A 17,863-nucleotide genomic window follows, 5' to 3' on the forward strand; every position below is an offset into this window, starting at 1 on the left:
GGGCGCCTAAGAGCCGCGGGCGGGGAAGGACCCCTCGGGAGGTCGGCGGCGGGGCCGCGTCCGGCCCGACTCACCTCGCTTCGGCTGCGGGTCGCGGGCCGGCGGCGGCGGCGCGGAGCCGGGCCGCGCATGGGCTCCCCCAGGGCGGAGGATGTCCGGGAGCTCCGCGGGGAGGCAGGCAGCGCCGGCGGAGGTGGGCTGCGCGGCGCCGCGCGGGGGGATGCCGGGCCGGGCCGGGCCGGGCCGCAGCCGCCCGCCGGTTCCCGCAGCGGCGGCGAGGAGGCGCGAGGCAGAAGCGGGTAGGGAGTTGGGGGCTGTTTGGTCAGTTGGGACCGGAGAGGCTGCCAAGCCCTCGGCGGGGGCGGTGGGGCCGTGTGGAGTTTCCTCCGTCCCCTTTTTCTGCGTACGAGATGTTTATTTTTACTTACTGATGCAATTTATGCAAAAGGAAAAAAACCCCTCACATAGTGGTATCAGCTTTGCCGGTAAATATGCAAATTAAACTAAAAATAGTTTCAGTTTGAATAACACTAACAGCTAACTGCAAACGCAAATCTTTGCCAGTTGCTGATGCCTGTCACAGTCAGGCTGTATCTGCTAATGATATTTTGTATTAACTTAAAAGTTATATAAGCCGTAGTGTAGCCGTAGACCTTTTTGGAGATGACACAGATGTGCATTCTGTAGCTGCACAGTTTCAGCCGTTTGCATAAAGTCCGTTTCAGAATGTGACCCGTTATAGTGCCTCCTCCAACAGCATCCCATGTGGCTGTTATGAGCAAACAGTGCTTGGACTACTGCGCCCACCACAGGTAGCCTGAAAAGTGGCTCTGGGGTGTGAGTTTATACATCTGTCATAGCAGACTGTTTCTCAAATCCAAAAACAAATATCGGCCCTATTAGCAGTTTCATTACTTTTCACTGTCAGGCAGACTTCTGATACGTGTTATAGTTTCCAATTCTAGATTAGTCCATAGTTCCTCACATAGCAAACAAATACTAGTATTTGATTTTACTGTGCTGCCTAAATCATTTTTTCCCTGTCACCTATTTCTAACTTTTCAAATGCAAATGCCTACCTTTTAAATGCAAAGAAGGTGTACTGAAAAACAATGCAGAGATAATGCAAACTTGACCATAACATAAAAAGGATATAAAAGAGCTCAGTCTGTTTTTTCACTCTCAACTCAGTTTTAATTTTACTCCTTTAATTTGAATATGTTTCAATTTTCAACATGTTCTTGTTTGCCAAATTTGCTGCAAAATATCTAGTCACAAGACTAGAAATAGTAACCTTTTTTAATGCTTAAAAAGCTTAGTAACCTTTTTTAATGCTTAAAGAGCTTGTAATTCAGAGATTCAAAAAGAGTAATAAGTGCCAGCATTTGTTGCTAACTATGAACGCGGCAAGTTAAACAGTTTCTTAATATTAGTGACGTTCTGTCATTATAACGTGAATGACTAATGTAAATGAAAACCACCTGCAAGATATTCTTGGTACACTCATGAAACAAAGCTCAAATTTTCCATAGACAAATGTACCCAATTTAAAAAGGGGAGGAGAGTGCTACATTAACAGCAAGGTGCTTGTTTTTTGCCAGGTAACAGGTTGGTTGCCACATTCATTTGATGACTTCTTTGGAAACACAAATATTTCTTCCAGCACAGTTCCTGTGAACGCAGTAGAAGGGAGCACTAGAAGAAAGCGGCCCCAGAAGAAGAAAGACCTATCATCTTTGCCAGGAAGTAGCAAGGACAAGGTTCTGCCCAGAAAAAGGGCAAAGTCATCCTCAGTAGACTTATCTTGTAGCCAATCCAGACAAAATCAAAGCCAAGCTCACGATGAGCCATGGGTAGATAAATACAAACCTGAAACTCAGGTATGAGAACTAGTCTAAAGTGTTAATGTAACAGTGACATTCCAGTGTAACATAAACATGTTGTTCTTCCCTTCGTATTCTGTCTTACTCTGTTTATAAATATATTCTATTTTATTAGACCAGTGAAGTATTAGTTTGACTTATCTGCTGCCTGTAGTGAAGCTTTTAATGAGCTACCTATTTATGGAAGATGTACTTTTACCCAGGCTTTCTGAGGAAATAAAGCTACTGAGATCTTGCTTCCTGTCCATGCACTCCTAAACTTTTGAACCCATTGTCAAATTTCAGCCAAATCTGACAGCTGCAAGTATGTGAAAATCCACAGCCAAATAGAGGAGAGAGAGAGAGTCCGGTTAGTGCCCTCAACAGGGAAAGACAACAGGAATTACCTTGCATGTTATTTGGCAGCAGCTAACTGGGTTCTTAGCACACACAGGATACTGGACTAGTTGCAGTGTGTGCTATCTCTTCCCTATTTCAGTGCCATCTTAGGCACCGCGACATGGGTTGAGGTTACTGTGGTACCTTAGGGCTTAAAGGAGAAAGAATTCAAATCTATGGTAAACTTGATTTCACTGGTTCTACTCATGGAGCAGCTCATGCACCTTGTGTTTCAAACACGTCAACACATGCTGAGTGTCTCGTAGAGTTGAGTGCTTAGTGATTTGAGTAAGCTAGTGTAGTGTAGTAACTTGTATTCTAGCCTTGTAACTCAGTTCCTCTCCAGAGATGAACTATTAAAAATTAAATCTAAAACACAAGTAAGCTGCACACAATTTACAGAAGCTCCAAAAATCTATGTAGTATTAGAGTTGGTATGGCCTTAAAAAGTACAAGCTCCAGCAAGAGCTATAGAGCATACAAATAAAATCAAACAGGCTTATATTGTTGCTACTTTAGGAATGGTGAAGTGTTTGTTATTTCCCTCCTGCAGGCTGTGGAAAATTGGTGGTTTGAGAAAACAGGCTGTAATGATTATGTGTAGCTGTTACACTTACTCCTGAAAGAGCATAAAGGCATATCTGTTAACGTTTCAGTCAGTATGTGTTCTGTTCTTGAATCTTAACGTTATAGTCTTAGAAACCAAGAGGTGTGTATATGTGCGTATGCACTTCATGTATTTTCATCTGGTTTTAGAATGACCTTGCTGTGCATAAGAAGAAAATTGAAGAAGTTGAAGCCTGGCTAAAAAAGCACATATTTCAGAGACAATCAAAGCAGGTAATCTTGCTAAAATTAGCAGATAGAGGTGTAAAACAACATATAACAAGCTGGATTGAATTTTATTTTAATTTCAGAAAAACCCTTAACTTGTAGTTAGTGATTATATGTCTAGCAGTATAAGAAATCTCTTAAGAACATAGATGAGAGCTTTACATTTCTTTAGAACTCATACTGCTAAGAGCAGCAGAGCTGGATTCTGTTCTTTGCTCAGCAGTATTACTGTCTAGCATCAAGTCAATGCTTACCTGTTCAGTGTGTGCTTATAATAACTGAATTTTACCTCCCAGAGATTAAGTAGCTTGGCAAATTTCCAGTTACACTGACTTGATGTAATAGGGTGTTTTTAACTTCTTGAATGGTAAGAGGCATTCTTCTACAAATGTATCATTTAACAGTCTCAACCTGTGTTTTTTAGACCTGTTTCTTGAGTCCAGTACATATTATATTGGTAGTCTGAACAATGGGCAATTACCTAAACACATAGATTAAAAAACTGGAAGCAAGGATTTCAGCGTTCTGATCTAGCTCTCTCTCTCTGAGTACTCAACAGGTGAATTACTAACACAAATTATTTAAGTCATTTTCTTTTATTTGGAAAGAAAATCACTGTCACAGAACGTACAGAAGAAATTCAAGGAAATATTTGCCTTCAGTTAACCTGTAGTCTTTATTTATTGTGCTTGGCATTTTTTTTCTGTTACAGGGTGGCTCTGTTTTGCTGTTAACTGGTCCGCCTGGTTGCGGAAAGACTGCAACTATACAGATATTAGTGAAAGATCTGGGCATTCAGGTGCAAGAATGGACCAATCCAATATCTTTAGACTTTACAAAAGAAGACTTGAAAAGTATATTTGGCCACGGTAAGTGTTTTGTTTTTGTTTTTTCTTTTCCCAGCTACTTTTGTAGAATTTGTATTCAGTATTTGGTATTCTTTTGCACCTCTGTCATGTACGAAGTCAGATCCACGTAAGGGTTTTTGAGTAGTGTTTGATAAGGATCTTTTATTTTTGCCTTGTCTGAAAAGGGATTTAGTGTTTTTTCTGAAGTGATTACTCCAAAACAATATGCAGTTCATGAAAGGATAGCGAGCTTGTGTAACAACCTGGGAATCATTTGAATCTGACTTAAAATAAGTAGATCAGTGTGTCTTTGATTTGGTCCTCAGTTTTATTCTACCCTTGAAAAATGGCGTTGTGTTCATAATGTATTTGCCAAAGGGCTTGGCTGCTGGTGTTGAATGGCTATTGTCAGAAAACTGCAAGGGTGGGTATTGGTTCTTGTGGGTATTTATATACTACTTACGTAATATAGGATACGTATTTTTAATTAGTTTTCTTTTTCAGACTCAAATTTTCATACGTTTCCAAGTCAGGCCCAAGCAACTCTCTTTCAAGATTTTCTTTTAAGAGCAAATAAGTATAACAAACTTCAGATGCTTGGGGAGTCCTCAGAAAATGATAAAAAGCTTATTCTTATTGAAGTAAGTGAAAACTTCTGAAATCTTGTTTGGAAAACAATACATTTTGTTTTAATATTGACAGGCTTAACTAGCTCCATTTAGTGGATTGCAGTTGCTGAAAGCTTATCTACTTAACTGCAGATGACTTCTGTATTTCTGAGTCTATACAGGTGGCTAAAACCCAGTCTACCCATAGTTAAACTACATAAGCTAATTGTCAGGGAGAAATTGGACACTGGTTCATGTACAGAAATAAGTAAGAGTATCAAAAAGTGGATCAAAGCAGTAATGAAAAATCATACCCATATATTTTTATGACTAGCTTTATAGAACTCTATATGTATGTTTTAAGGAGACAGGAAGAGGAAAGAAATTATACTGTTCTTGTTATTTGAGAAAGCAAGAAGTTACAGAAGATACCTGAGAATGAGAACAGTCATAATCGAAGCACTTGAAGTTCAGTATTCTCTAATTTTTTTTTTGGGGGGGGGGTGGGGGGGTTGGATATTTTTTGTTTTGAGGGCACAGATGTGAACTCTGAGGGTTCCTAAGCCATAACAGGAGGTCCAGGAGAAGACTTTATTTTCACTTATTCGGGAATTTGTTTGACCAGGCTTTCCTGTCTGCTCTTTTCATTTTTCTGTCATATTAATTTTATGAATTAAGTTTACAGACAATTTGATTATCTTTCAAGAATAGATGGGATAGAAATTCTAGAGAAGTAACGCTGTAAACTGTAAAACTTAAGAACCATAATTTCCTGTGATTTCTGTTTATAAAGTAAGTTTTCTGTATAGATACTCTTGTATCTCAAGTAGTATATCCTCAACTTTTCCTCAGTGAGGATGCTATCTTGAGTGTTTCTCCTTTACTCTTCTCCACGTATGAATAAAACTCTGGCTAACAGGAAATGTAATTACACAAGCTGGTACCTTAGGAGATGAGGAAAGACAGAATCTTCTATTACGTATTTTTCCATAATAAAAGAAAGAAAGACCACGAGTTTCTTTTTATTTTTTCTGGTTATCTTCAGCATTAGCCCCATTCAGATGTGGTTGAAAGCAAGGTACCTAGGAAATAAAAAATGGGTAGCAACATAGTGTGTCATAACAATCAATCTGTTGGAGACAATACGTTTGAATGACAGCAGTTCATTTATTTTGAATAGGACATACCTAACCAATTCTATCGAGACCCTAGCAGTTTACATGAAATTCTCAGGTGAGTTGTAATGGAGTTTTTAATGATTATCCTTAGCCACTGTCAGTAAACTGGAGTTTGATTCTTGTTGTACTTCCTTATTTTTCAATTTAGGAGATTTGTACGTACAAGTAGATGTCCCCTTATATTCATAATCTCGGATAACTTCAGTGGAGACAGCAACCAGAGGTTACTATTCCCAAAGGAAATTCTAGAAGAGCTCTGTATATCTAATATTAGGTAAGATCTCTTATCTCATTAAAACACAATTTTGGTAAATGAGAAATCCGAAACTAATACTTTTTTATTATGAATTTCAACAGTTTCAAGCCTGTTGCACCAACAAATATGATGAAAGTTCTTAATCGAATAGCTACAACAGAAGCTATTACGGTAAGCTGTCAAAACTGGCAACTTCCATGCAATGCTAGGACCAAAAGACTTCAGACTTTTATATCGAAAATATTTATTGATAGCACGTTTTTGATCCTTGATAACAAAACAAAGCCCCCAAACCCAATAACAGAAAACAAGGAAAAAGCTGGAAAGAAGTATTGTTTTCAAGATTGGTTCCACTTGATCCATGAGTAAGGATTTGGTCCAAGGCTTGAAGTTACTTCTGGAAATTATTCTACCTTTTGCAGCAACCATATACATGCAACAAGTAATAGGAGCAGAGGTCATTTTCAAGGTATTCTTCCAAGCCAGAAGAGGTCGTTAACCTAAAGCTTATACTATTCCAAAACTGTTTGAATAGCACCAAATGTAACACTGAGTGAATATAACAGTGAATTCCATGTATTATTCTCTATAATACTGCTATATAAAATATGCTTAAATGGATTAAATGTTTTACAGCTAGCAATGTTAGCTGGTGCTAATGTAGCCTGTTCATGGTCTACATCAGAGGTGGGTCCCCACAGCCAACCCAAAAATGACCTGGGTATTCCCAAAGCTTGTCACGTAATAGCACTCCTAAAAGATTACTGATTATGAACTGATATACTAATGGTTATAAACTGCAAGAAATATCTGAGTTGGAACCTGGAGTTTGACTAATGTCACAAGAATGAAGATGCAGGTGTCCCTTTAATGAAAGAAGTACTGAAGATGTGGGTATTATTGAAGGATTGGGTTCCAGCCATGAAGTTCTTGTACTTAGCTTGATGATGTGGGGAAGGGAATCCTCTAAATTGCCTTAAAGAAAAAGTGGCATTAAACCTGGTTTTGTTTTATTTCTGTATAATTGCATCTAAAGATAGCAGTAGTTTCATTAGAATTTGGATTACAACTCTTTGTCTCTTTTTTTTTTTAACTTTAAAATTTGTCTAGATTATAGGACGATTGACAAACTGCCAAACTTTCTATTCCTGTGGTATCCGATCCTTGCTACAGAGGTATCAGACCAATCTCCTCGAGCCCAGAAACCCAAACTCCGGGATGCCCTTCAGGAGGTCACAGATGCTTGCCCCTTAAGCTTCACAGACTAGTTTGAAAGCTGGCAGTGGGTGGCATCAGCATAAGAGATTTCCCTGGGAAAAGTGCTAGAGTATCATCGTCCTGCAGAACAGCAGTATGGAAGGAGTAGAGTTCAGTTTTAGATGAGCTTCAGCAAGTTTGACAGTTGTGTTGTGCGTTAACTTTGTGCTCGCATCGTTAGCTAAGTGCACTAAGGTGCATAATAATTTTCAAATACTCAAATACATACTTTTTCTTATTACTTTGGGTGTTGTAAACTATTGCTTTTCCTTGTAGAATAGAGAAAAGAATTATGCTCCTGATAGAACCTCTCTGGAGTCAATTTGCAGAGGTTGTTCAGGTGATGTAAGAAGTGCAATAAACAGTCTTCAGTTTTCTTCTATGAAAGGTAATTACCTATGTTTTCAGTGAAAGTAAATGACATTTTGACAGCTTCTGCTGCAAAGGTACTCTGTTCACTGTTGAAGCTCAGTTAAGTGAGCTGTGCAAAAACATTTCTGACATACTGCTTTGGAGCAGGAATGAAAGGGATAACTTTGGGGGGGGCGGGGATTTGAAGCTGAATATGTAAGATTTTATGCCTGTTCATATATAGTCTCAAACTGGCTAATACCAATATTATATTTCTGCTGTGTATATATAGATATAATGTAATACAATGCCCTTTTTTCTTCTCGGTAGCTCAGTGTCTTTACGAATCAAAGCTTTTGTGATGTGACCTTAATTTGAAAAGGATGTTTTTTACTGCCCTGTTCTTCAGTACTTCTGTGTCCTAATCTCCACATTTACGTTATTTCTGAAATACCACGTTGACTTTGTGTATGGCATTGCTGAAATGACGGATTTTGCTTTGCAGTGCCTACAGCTGTTAAGAGTAGGTAAATTGAAATCCTGGGAGGTGACGTGACCTACTATGAAGTTATTGAGGGGATTATACAATAACTTTTGTGAATTCTGATCTTTTAGTAGCCTTGGAAGTACTTAGGTGGGCAGAGCTCAAATGAGACTTAGTCTGAGGTTATTATTTTTAATGTTCCAACATAGAAAGAAAACAGGAGACTTACTATCATGTTTTCTATAAACACTGGAAGTCAAAACTTCTTAGGAAACTAATATATGCGAGTCACATAACCTGTTCATTGTAAAAGCAAAAGTCTGACACATGTAGCTCATTCTAAGAACCTTTAGATGGTGTCAGCATAACATTCAACCTAGAAATATGAAGGTAAATTTAGTTGACTTCTGTGGTATGTCATAAGACTGATAATGGTGTTGCTGCTTTTATTCAGTTACTCTCCCCTCCACCCTGGAAACAGACAATGTGTTATACAGCTCGTGAAATGCAGGATTAAATGTTGTTTCAACTCCTTGTTGTAAGAGGGTGTGTTGTAGTTTAGGTTTTGGAATATACTGGAGTGAACTTAGTTGCGTTTGTTATGTTTAATGGGGGAGAGAGTCATGTTTCTAGATTTAACTTGTAAATGTGGAAACTAAATTCTTCTGGTTTTGCCCTGCTGTCTACTTAGTTTGCATTGTTTTGGGTGCATCAAAAAATATAAAATTGTTCTCAGTGAAAATGTTTTGATGTTAGTGCCATCAAATGGGTAAAAAGTAGGTTGAGAATAGCAGAAAGGTTAGCTGTAGCCCACTAGTAGATGGTAAAAAAGTTTGTGCACTGCAGAAAACGTTAATAGACTTAAAATTATCAGTATATACAATTTTAAATAAATTGCCTTGTAAATGTAAGAACATAAGAGTTGCAAAGAAAACTTGGGAGAAAACAAAAGTATAAGGTATGACACCTGTACATCTCAGAATCACGTATTCCTATTGTGCATGCTCTTTCACATTTTTCTTATTTTTCACTTTTTTGGAGATTAATGAGAAGGGCCGTCTTCATGTTAAATAGAAATTGCTCGGTACAGATGTTTCAGTTAGACAATAGATTGGTGTCCAGTGATATTTTGTGTAAATTTTGAAGACCTCACTTCCATGCTGACTTCCTGAGTGCTGTCAGAATGCGCTATTAGTTTTTACATACATATATAATTTTTCCTCTTCATTTGTGTGTGTGGGTGTGTAAGCACAATTGATCATTCATTTTATTAATTCATTTTACTAATAATGGGAAAAATTGATCCATATGGAGACATGGGAGAAGAGACTGATAAATACTGAAAGGATAAGTTCTCTTAGTTGGATAAAGAACACTCACGTGCCACTAAACTGAATTCTGGGTTTAAATTTTTGAGTATTAAATCAGAGGGGGGAAAAACGGTTTTCAGTCCTTGGAGTTCCGCATCATTGTGGAAATAGTAGGCTGTTTGAAGTCATCTAAGGAAAGCTTTTCTTCCTCTTCTTATATTTCAGTGAGGACATTACAGATCATGCAAATACAAGAGAGTTTGATAATTGAAATAAACGTGTAACTGAAATATGATTTACATGTATTTGCACTTGTACTTTGTTATTTATGAAGGAAGAAATTTAAAAGAAGGGCAAGCGGGCGCATATCAGAGCTAGAACGAGTAAGCAGGAACGGCAACTTCTCTTTTAGAGCAGATGCTTATTTTCCAAGGAAGGATTTGGCTCCTTACCTAAGGGGTAAAAGTGTAATTTAGGTGACTAATAAATGAGTTTTCTCTTAGCATCTCCTGTTTATAAGACCTTTTCTGTTTATTTTTGTTCTTGTTGTTTAGAACATTAACAGTAACAAAATAATAGAGAACCTTTTTTTTTTTTTTTTAAGAAATTCATGTGCTTTATCTCGATTGTATTGTTGCTTTTATTGGTAGACTGCTCATTGGAGGACAACTTTCGATCAAGGAAAAAAGGAAGCTCCACACTGAAATGTGAGGCAGCAGTATCTAAAGCAAGAAAGAAAAATAAATTGGATACTTCAGAAAACCAGGAGATACAAGCAATTGGTGGCAAAGATGCCTCAATCTTTCTTTTCCATGCTCTGGGGAAAATAATTTACTGCAAAAGTAAGAAAATCTTGACTTATTCTTCCTTCTCAATGTGAAAAGAATGTCTGCTGCTGGTAATCAGATTTGCTAAAGTAAGGCTTAGAGTGATCTCTACTTACATGTTTGGTCATTAATGACAGTATGAAAACAGTAATAAATGCCTTGGGTAACTGAGATTGCAGCTATCTGTATCCATTAGGTAAATGCACTTTTCAAGATCTGCTATATGTGTGTAATAAAATGACATGGTTCTAGTTGATGAGGTTCACATGCTGTCGTGCCCACTAACCTAGATATGTAGGCACCAAAATCTGAGATGACATTGTTTTGTACAAAAGCAAAATTTGCTTCTCAGGGAGAATCATACCCAGAACAGAGTTCTGCAGTAACGTGCCTATTCTTAAAGGTTGCAGAACAGCCCTTCAGCCTCTGAGCTTACTAGTGCTTCCTTTAGTGTGTAGAAGTTTGGTTCCTTCTGCTATCTTTTCTTCCCTACCTCTTCTCTCAGCTGTCTGTTTCTCTTTATGTGACGTGCTTGGTGTCTCCTATCTGAGCTGAAAGGGCCCTGCACTTTTCTTTACTACCCTGCCTCCCTTTCCACCTCTCCAAAATACTTTCTACCTTACTACTATTGTAAATTTTACTTTATATACATGAAGGTTCTGTAAATTTACTTCTTATCTGCCTCCTGTGCTTAGTCACAGTACCGGTTTTTATCACTTAAAAAACCTCTATCTTTCATAAGAATCAGTGACTATTATACTGTAGTACCATCTACGCTCAGCAAAGTCAGGATCTGTTATGCCACTGGCTGCCCACATTTAAGTAATAACTCAACAGTGTCAGTTCCAAAATCAATTGAGGAGAAATAGTGAGATGAGGGAATATGAAAGTAATGAGATGAGTTTTTGCATCATAATGAGTTTTATGAGTTAAAAGAGAATTTAAACATGTATGTTATAAATAATATAGAATATATATATATTTAAATATATTTGTGTTTTGTTATTTAAACTATAAAATGGTTAAAGCAGAGTTTTGCAAGTAAAATATAACTAGTTATGTCTTGTTTACTCTGTAACGTTGACTATATAAATACATACTTACACCTGTATCAAGAATTTCCTGTGAACTGAAAACAATGTAACCTACTCGTTAATATATTCAACGGTATCTAACAGTTGTTTTCAATATATGTGAGAATTACTATTCATGCAGTTCTGCATCTCTGTTCTTGCTCCCATCTCATCTACACTTTAAGTTTGAATATAACATCTGAAATTTGTCTCTTTTTTTTTTTCCTGGCTTTTTGGTAGTGTGCAATAATGTATGTAACATTTCTGAGGTTAAAAGATTAAAGATTATAAAAATTGCTTGTAGGAGAACCATTGTCAGAATCGGAATTTCCTCAGCTGCCTTCTCACTTATCAGAATACCAGCGAGACACCTTGCTTATTCAGCCTGAGGTACATCTTCAGTAATTGCTTGATTCCGGTTTAATTTAAAAAAAAAAAAAAAAAAAAAAAAGTGATTAATACAAATCTTGAGCATAGTCATGTTGTCATTAGTCTTAATACGTGTATATTAAATCTATGTAAATTATAGAGTAGATAAGCTGGATGTGGTCCCAGCAGGCTATATTAAAGGCTAGATCAGGTGTCTAGGCCCTTGATCAGTCAAGTTTTGATTATCTCCAAGAACAGATTTCCCCCACCTGTCTGGACAGCTTGTGGTGAAAGGTGGACTTTTCCCTTGCTGCCAGCTGTGACTGTTGCCTCTCCTCCTTTTGTTGTGCACTACTGGGAGGAGTCTAAATTCACCCTTCTGTATCCCTCTGTTGAAGAGCGGAAGACACCACTGGGTTCTGCCCCACTTAGCCTAGTCTTCTCTGGAAGCAAACCAGCCTTCCTTCTGCATATGAGCCTCTACTTGTACATCATGTGCACCAGATCCTTAGCTATCTAAATGTAGAATAACTTTTATAGGATATTTTTCCTTTCGCGGTATTTAAAACCTGAGCTGATACTTTTTTTTTTTATTATTAAACAGGAGATCGTAGAAAAATCACATATGTCTGGAAACATGTTTAATTTATACCTTCACCAGAACTATGTAGAATTTTTTGCTAATATAGATGATGTTGTGAGAGCCAGTGAATATCTGAGCACTGCTGATGTCCTGTGTAGTAACTGGAACGTAAGTGTCCTTTTTTTATGCATATGTAAATTTTTCATACTCTGAAATTGAACTTCTAGATTTTTTTGCAAGTTTTTATGAATAGTTAAAGGCCATTATTTTCTTATAAATTAGTAAGAATTACACTATATGGCTTCAAACTTCTAATAGGATATATGTGAGAGTGAATTGTTCATGCTAAACTACATCAAACGAAGGAGAGATGCAGGTCAATTGTGTACAGTTATATCAGCATTTTATTGTAATAGATTGTAGCATTTATAAAATATTTTACAAAGTATTTTTAAGTATCGAGAACTCCTTACCTTCTCCCTGAAGTATTTGAGCTAGCTTTTTCATTCAGTCGCTTTGAGTAAACGTTTCACAGTAATTTAAGTGTGTTCTGAGAACATCTGTGTCACTGCAGTTACAGTGTGTGTTTTTGGTCAAATAAGACACGCTATAGAGACAATGAGTTCATGTAATGCCCGATTTCTCTCTTTAGTCACGATCCGTGATGGAAAAATACAGTGCATCTGTGGCTACACGAGGTGTCATACATTCAAATACAACCAGAGCCTTTGCTCAGTGTCAAGGAGGAATGGGGTTCCGTCCCTTGCACAAACCCCAATGGTTCCTTATCAGTAAAAAGGTAAATACTTCATGTTTTGAGGCAAGTGTTATACATTACACTTAACGTTTCTTAGTGAATTGAGTAGTACATGAGAGACTTGCATGCGGCGCTAAACTTGTTAGATATCCTATTTTAAGATAAGCTACTACTTTAAAAAAGAAAAAAAAATTGCTTGATGAGCTAAAATGCATCAGGGGCCTTTAAATAAAGATCTGTTTCCTGTGCTCAAAAGGTAGCTTATTTCTGGGAGAGTCCTAAGTCCAAGTTTATAGAGAGATAACCGCTGTTGAAATACTGTCAAGTGTTCCTAAAAGTAAGTTCAAGTTTGTTTGGCTTAAAACAGTTGAAATTGTTGTGTAAGGTTAAGAAATTACGGCTGTCATTTTATGTGTTTATCAGCAATTGCTCATTCATGAGACTTCAAAAATTTTTGAAATTTGAATTAATATTTGTCTTAGCGTGTCCAGCAATGGAATGTTGGCCTGCTTGGATGGGAAACTTGGATGGGAATGATAAAAATTTTCAGGAAACTTTAATGTCCAGTGAAAGGCAAACATTAAAGGAATTACCGTTTTGTGATCTGTATATGTTAACCCAAGTGTTTATCTCTTTTCTGGACTCATTCTTCAGTAGCTTGTGTGTAGTAATCCAGTAGTAAAAAGCAGTGTGATGACCTTGTTTTTGATGGTGCAGAATACTTACATTAACGTTAATTATAGTTTACCATGCTTTTACTCCCCCCCAACAGTATCAAGAAAATTGCCTTGCAGCAAAATCTCTCTTTTCAAGCTTCTGTTTACCACCAGAGTGTCTTCAGACAGAGCTATTGCCTTATCTTGCTATGCTAGCAAATCCCATGAGAAACCAAGGTAATATTGGGGCAACTCCTGCTCTTAGATTCTTTTTATCATTAAAGCATACTGAAAAATGTTTGTAACAGAAATATCAATACTGTTATAATTCTCTTGCCTCACCGAGAAAACACGTATGCCACGCACAGATAGCCAGTGTCTAAATATGTTTTCAGTAACATAAGTAAAATTCAAGCTGTCCTGTTAGATTTGAAACAGCTTCGAGAACATCTTTAAAACTTAAGCAACTGAAAGAATTAAATATGAATAAACTGGACAGGGTCCTGGGCAGCCTGCTGTAGCTGACCATGCTTGAGCAGAGAGGTTGGACTAGGTAATCTCTAACGGTCTCTTCTAACCTCAACTATTCTATGATTCTGTGACATCGGGATGAATTTGTTTTATAGGATATGTAAACTCATAAGTCTACATCATAAATACATAAATGGTAGGGATTTTTTGTTCTGTGTAGGCATGCATAAATATATTATGGTAACATGATAAATACACTTGGATACCAAAACAGTTCATATATATTCAAAGATATACATGGGACCACTTAACTAAACTTACGAATTATTTGTTTTCCAGTGTCTTTATTTTTATGTGCGTTATGATCTACCCAATATGATACTGGTGATTCTTTGTGTTCTCAGCTCAGATTGCTTTTATCCAGGATGTTGGAAGGCTACCGCTGAAAAGACATTTTGGGAGGTAAGGTTGAGCTTTATTTTCTTTAAAAACACTTTCTCTGCTAATATATTTTCTAAAAAACGCTTTCGTACTGCATAAATCTTTAATGTATGTCTGTGATGTGAGATTTTTCCCTAACTTGCAGCCTGATCACTTTTATATTTTGGATGTTGCAACTTTTTCCAATTCAAATCTATTTAGAATGACAATGTTAGCAGGAAGTATACTCTTGATTTTCGTCCCTTGTCTAGCTTTCTCTTTCCTTGTATCAAATACTAGTTTTCTATTTTAAACATATATGAATAATTATCCATCGCATAGTCTGGATAAAGTCTTTTTGATTTTACAATCAAAAAGATTTAAGTGAGAATAAAACCGAATTTAAACGAAGACTGCAGTGTGCTTTGCCCACTGTTTATCATGACATATAACATTAATCTGGAACTTTGATAGAACGTTGTACATTTAGATGTAAAATAAGAGGAGTAAAAATGATGATCCAATGGGCAATTATTCTTATTTCCTTTGAAGCAGTTATACATCAATGGAACTACAAAGAATATTTTAAGGAATGCTTATTCTGAAATTAGATAGCAGCACTGATCTTTATTTTGCGAAAATTTTGCCTGCCCGACTACTTGGAGTAACTCTTCTTGTTTAGAGTGCAGTTTTTGTAAACCAGTTGTTTTGAGAGCTACGAAAGTTCCTCTGTCTGAGATGTAAGGCTAGAATGCTGAAATGATACTGTTAAATCTTTTTCAGCTGCAGGACTGTAGTGCTCTAGTTACAGAACGTATAGCGCTTTTGGGGTGACGTGGCATTCGCATGCTATGACTGTGATTTTGTCGAGCCTTCTGAGCCATATGGTTTACTTATACTTCTAGAGCCTCAGTTATATTTCTAAACCCTTGATATCTCTGAAATCAGAAAGTATTTTAACTGTGATAGTCTTTTGTGATGAAGGAGAGTGATAACTGGAATGAGATTAACCTTTCCTTAACCAAGAAAGAGTTTGTCCAGGGGATAAGCATCTCGTATCTATCACTGCGCTATTGCTATCTGAATTTAATTATGAAATACTGACTGGTATGATAAAGGCTGTATTATCCAAGAACCATCTTGTTCCCCAACAGATATATTAAAAGCCATTTTAGTTGCTAGGCAGATCAAGAGGAAGGTACCCCAAAGGGGTGTATTTGTTTGCAACCCCCCCTAGTCTAAGCCAAAATGGTTATAGCTCTACAAATTACTTGTAGACTTCCTTACGATGTTACTTTTGTCTGTAGCATACCTTTTAAATATTGGTAAAGTTCTTACACCCCTGACGCACTACTGTGGGTAGATAAAACTTACAGTTCTATCTGCTGGATATCTTTCTCCTGAAAAGACTGTAATTAATCCCTTTTTATTTGTTCACTATTTTGGAAAAGAAGTATGGAGAAATGCAGGCATTTCGGTAAGCATCTGCTTCCTTCAGGAAATCCTAATTAAAAATAATTTATTTTCTATTATTATTTACTGAGCACTCCTTGAAGTAACTCTAGCTTCACAGATGTACCGCTGTTTCAAAGGAAATATTACTTCATTTATTTTCAGTTGTAGTTACCAATGGGATAGGAATACTGCTTAGTAAGAAAACTCATTAGGGAGAGCGTATAGTACTTGATAAATTGGAATTGGTGTCAGGATGAGTTTTGTTGATAACTTTGTCTGGAAATTCTTGTTAATACCATGTAAAGTGGGGGAAATTGTAACGGAGCATTCGTCGCCTCTTGATAAAGAGAAGCTAGAAAAATTGAGGATCCCAAATGGGAAAATAAATACAAAATTAAAAGATTCCTTTCTACTCCTTGCCTGCTCTTAGTTTGTCTGTCTCAATTTAAACTGCTTCCTGTCCTAAAGGACTTAAGTTTTTGCTGGGAAAAAGTCTGATATACCATGTGCTGTTGTCAGTAAGTTAATTCTTTAAGCGTTCACGCCCTTGATGAAAGCTAAGCAAAAACGCTGCCCTAAGGAAGAAACTTCAGCAGCAGATGCTGGGGAGCGACGGAACATAAATTTGATTTGATACTTTACTGTTGAAAATATGTCTTGAGGTTATGTAGTGCAGCCCTTTTCCCTGAGGAAAAGCTTCTATATTTTGTACGTTCTCATGTGAGTTATGTAGTGCTGAGTTTACCCAGTATCCATAATTAGAAGATATGCACAGAGCTGTGAAATGAAATACTAAAGGTAGCGATATAAGAAAAGAATTTGTGTAGCTTGGACCAACTCTGGTGAATGGAGGTTACTACTGTGAAAATATTTGAAAGTTATTAAGAAGCAGCGAAGGGAAGAGGCTTATGATACAGGGGCAGTCTTTTCTACTGCAGCTTCTATGTGAGATGGCATGAAACATTTTCTGTGTTAACTTACTGCTGCAATGATAATTTTGCAGGTTAAAGCTTGAAACACTCACTGATAAAGATCCTGGAATACCAGACTTATTTGTTAATTATGAGGGGGACCTTGCAGACGTGCATGCTACAGAGACGGTTGTACAGATGGGAAAAAACAGAACAGATGAGAGTGAATCGGATGGATTTCCTCTTACTTCTAGCCAGTGCAGTGGAAATGAGCTACCTTGCAGTCAGCCTCAGCCTATTGCAGCTCAAGCAGTCACGGAGGAAGAGGAATTAAAAATAGAGGAATATGATAGTGACTGAGCACAACAAAATACGGACCACTGACTTACTCGAATAGGTTAATGTGCTGCAGAGGCCTGTTGCTAAAGAGGGCATAGTCTGTACAAGAGTATTCCTCCCAACTACTTATTTGGACTTGGCCTTCTAGCCCACGTATGCTGTGTCAGCATCAAGAAAAGTCTCCTTAGCTTTGCCTTAACTTTGCAGGATAAGCCCTGAACTGAGTACTAAATCACAAACTATTCCCTGCCTGTCCTGAGCCATGAAAGTAATCTGTCTATTGATTAAACAGAGAGAATAATAAATGACAAACTGAAATAGTTTGAAAGAGACTGTAGATAAGCAGTATGACTCTTAAGTTATTTTTTACACATTTTAATTTTTCTTTGTGTATGTACAGTATGTTTCCTGAGAACACATTTATTAAGTTGTCAGCATTTGAAGGTTTCATTAACGTTTATACCTTCAAAAAATTGCTGTTTGCAAGTTTGAACTTTTTGACAGAAGAGATATGTAAAAATGTTTGATATCCAGTACTGATGATGTAAATAAAACTCTTAATGTATTAGTCGTTACTGTTTTGTACTCTACCACAGATATTTTTATATGTGTTTA

The 17,863-nt window shown here is 37.1% G+C and overlaps 1 protein-coding gene across 2 annotated transcripts; it reads left to right on the forward strand.

Moving 5' to 3' along the window:
• The first annotated feature begins 16 nt into the window (after positions 1-16).
• Positions 17-17,816, forward strand: LOC138064161 (cell cycle checkpoint protein RAD17-like). Of its 2 annotated transcripts, none has more exons than XR_011137449.1 (16): positions 17-193; positions 1,602-1,880; positions 3,018-3,101; positions 3,808-3,964; positions 4,448-4,584; positions 5,732-5,784; positions 5,878-6,003; positions 6,087-6,156; positions 7,519-7,630; positions 10,038-10,229; positions 11,592-11,677; positions 12,261-12,407; positions 12,892-13,038; positions 13,769-13,889; positions 14,463-14,585; positions 17,002-17,816. XR_011137449.1 is itself a non-coding variant. In XM_068925576.1 (16 exons), the coding sequence occupies exons 1-16, from the start codon at positions 152-154 to the stop codon at positions 17,267-17,269; spliced, it is 2,079 nt and encodes a 692-aa protein (XP_068781677.1). In that variant the 5' UTR covers positions 17-151; the 3' UTR covers positions 17,270-17,816. The 2 variants fall into 2 exon arrangements, 1 of the variants encoding a protein (XP_068781677.1); XM_068925576.1 differs by having other exon boundaries at positions 14,528-14,585.
• The last annotated feature ends 47 nt before the right edge of the window (positions 17,817-17,863 follow it).

This window comes from Struthio camelus, chromosome W (genome assembly GCF_040807025.1).
Source record: "Struthio camelus isolate bStrCam1 chromosome W, bStrCam1.hap1, whole genome shotgun sequence".
In the NCBI taxonomy this organism is placed as follows: Eukaryota; Metazoa; Chordata; class Aves; order Struthioniformes; family Struthionidae; genus Struthio; species Struthio camelus.

What these genes read in the sequence shown, in the direction of transcription:
- LOC138064161 (XM_068925576.1), top strand. Translation starts at nt 152, where the DNA reads ATGTCCGGGAGCTCCGCGGGGAGGCAGGCAGCGCCGGCGGAG. An exon ending in AATACAAACCTGAAACTCAG is followed by an intron (nt 1,881 to 3,017) that starts GTATGAGAACTA and finishes ATCTGGTTTTAG; the next exon opens with AATGACCTTGCTGTGCATAA. An exon ending in AAAAGCTTATTCTTATTGAA is followed by an intron (nt 4,585 to 5,731) that starts GTAAGTGAAAAC and finishes TATTTTGAATAG; the next exon opens with GACATACCTAACCAATTCTA.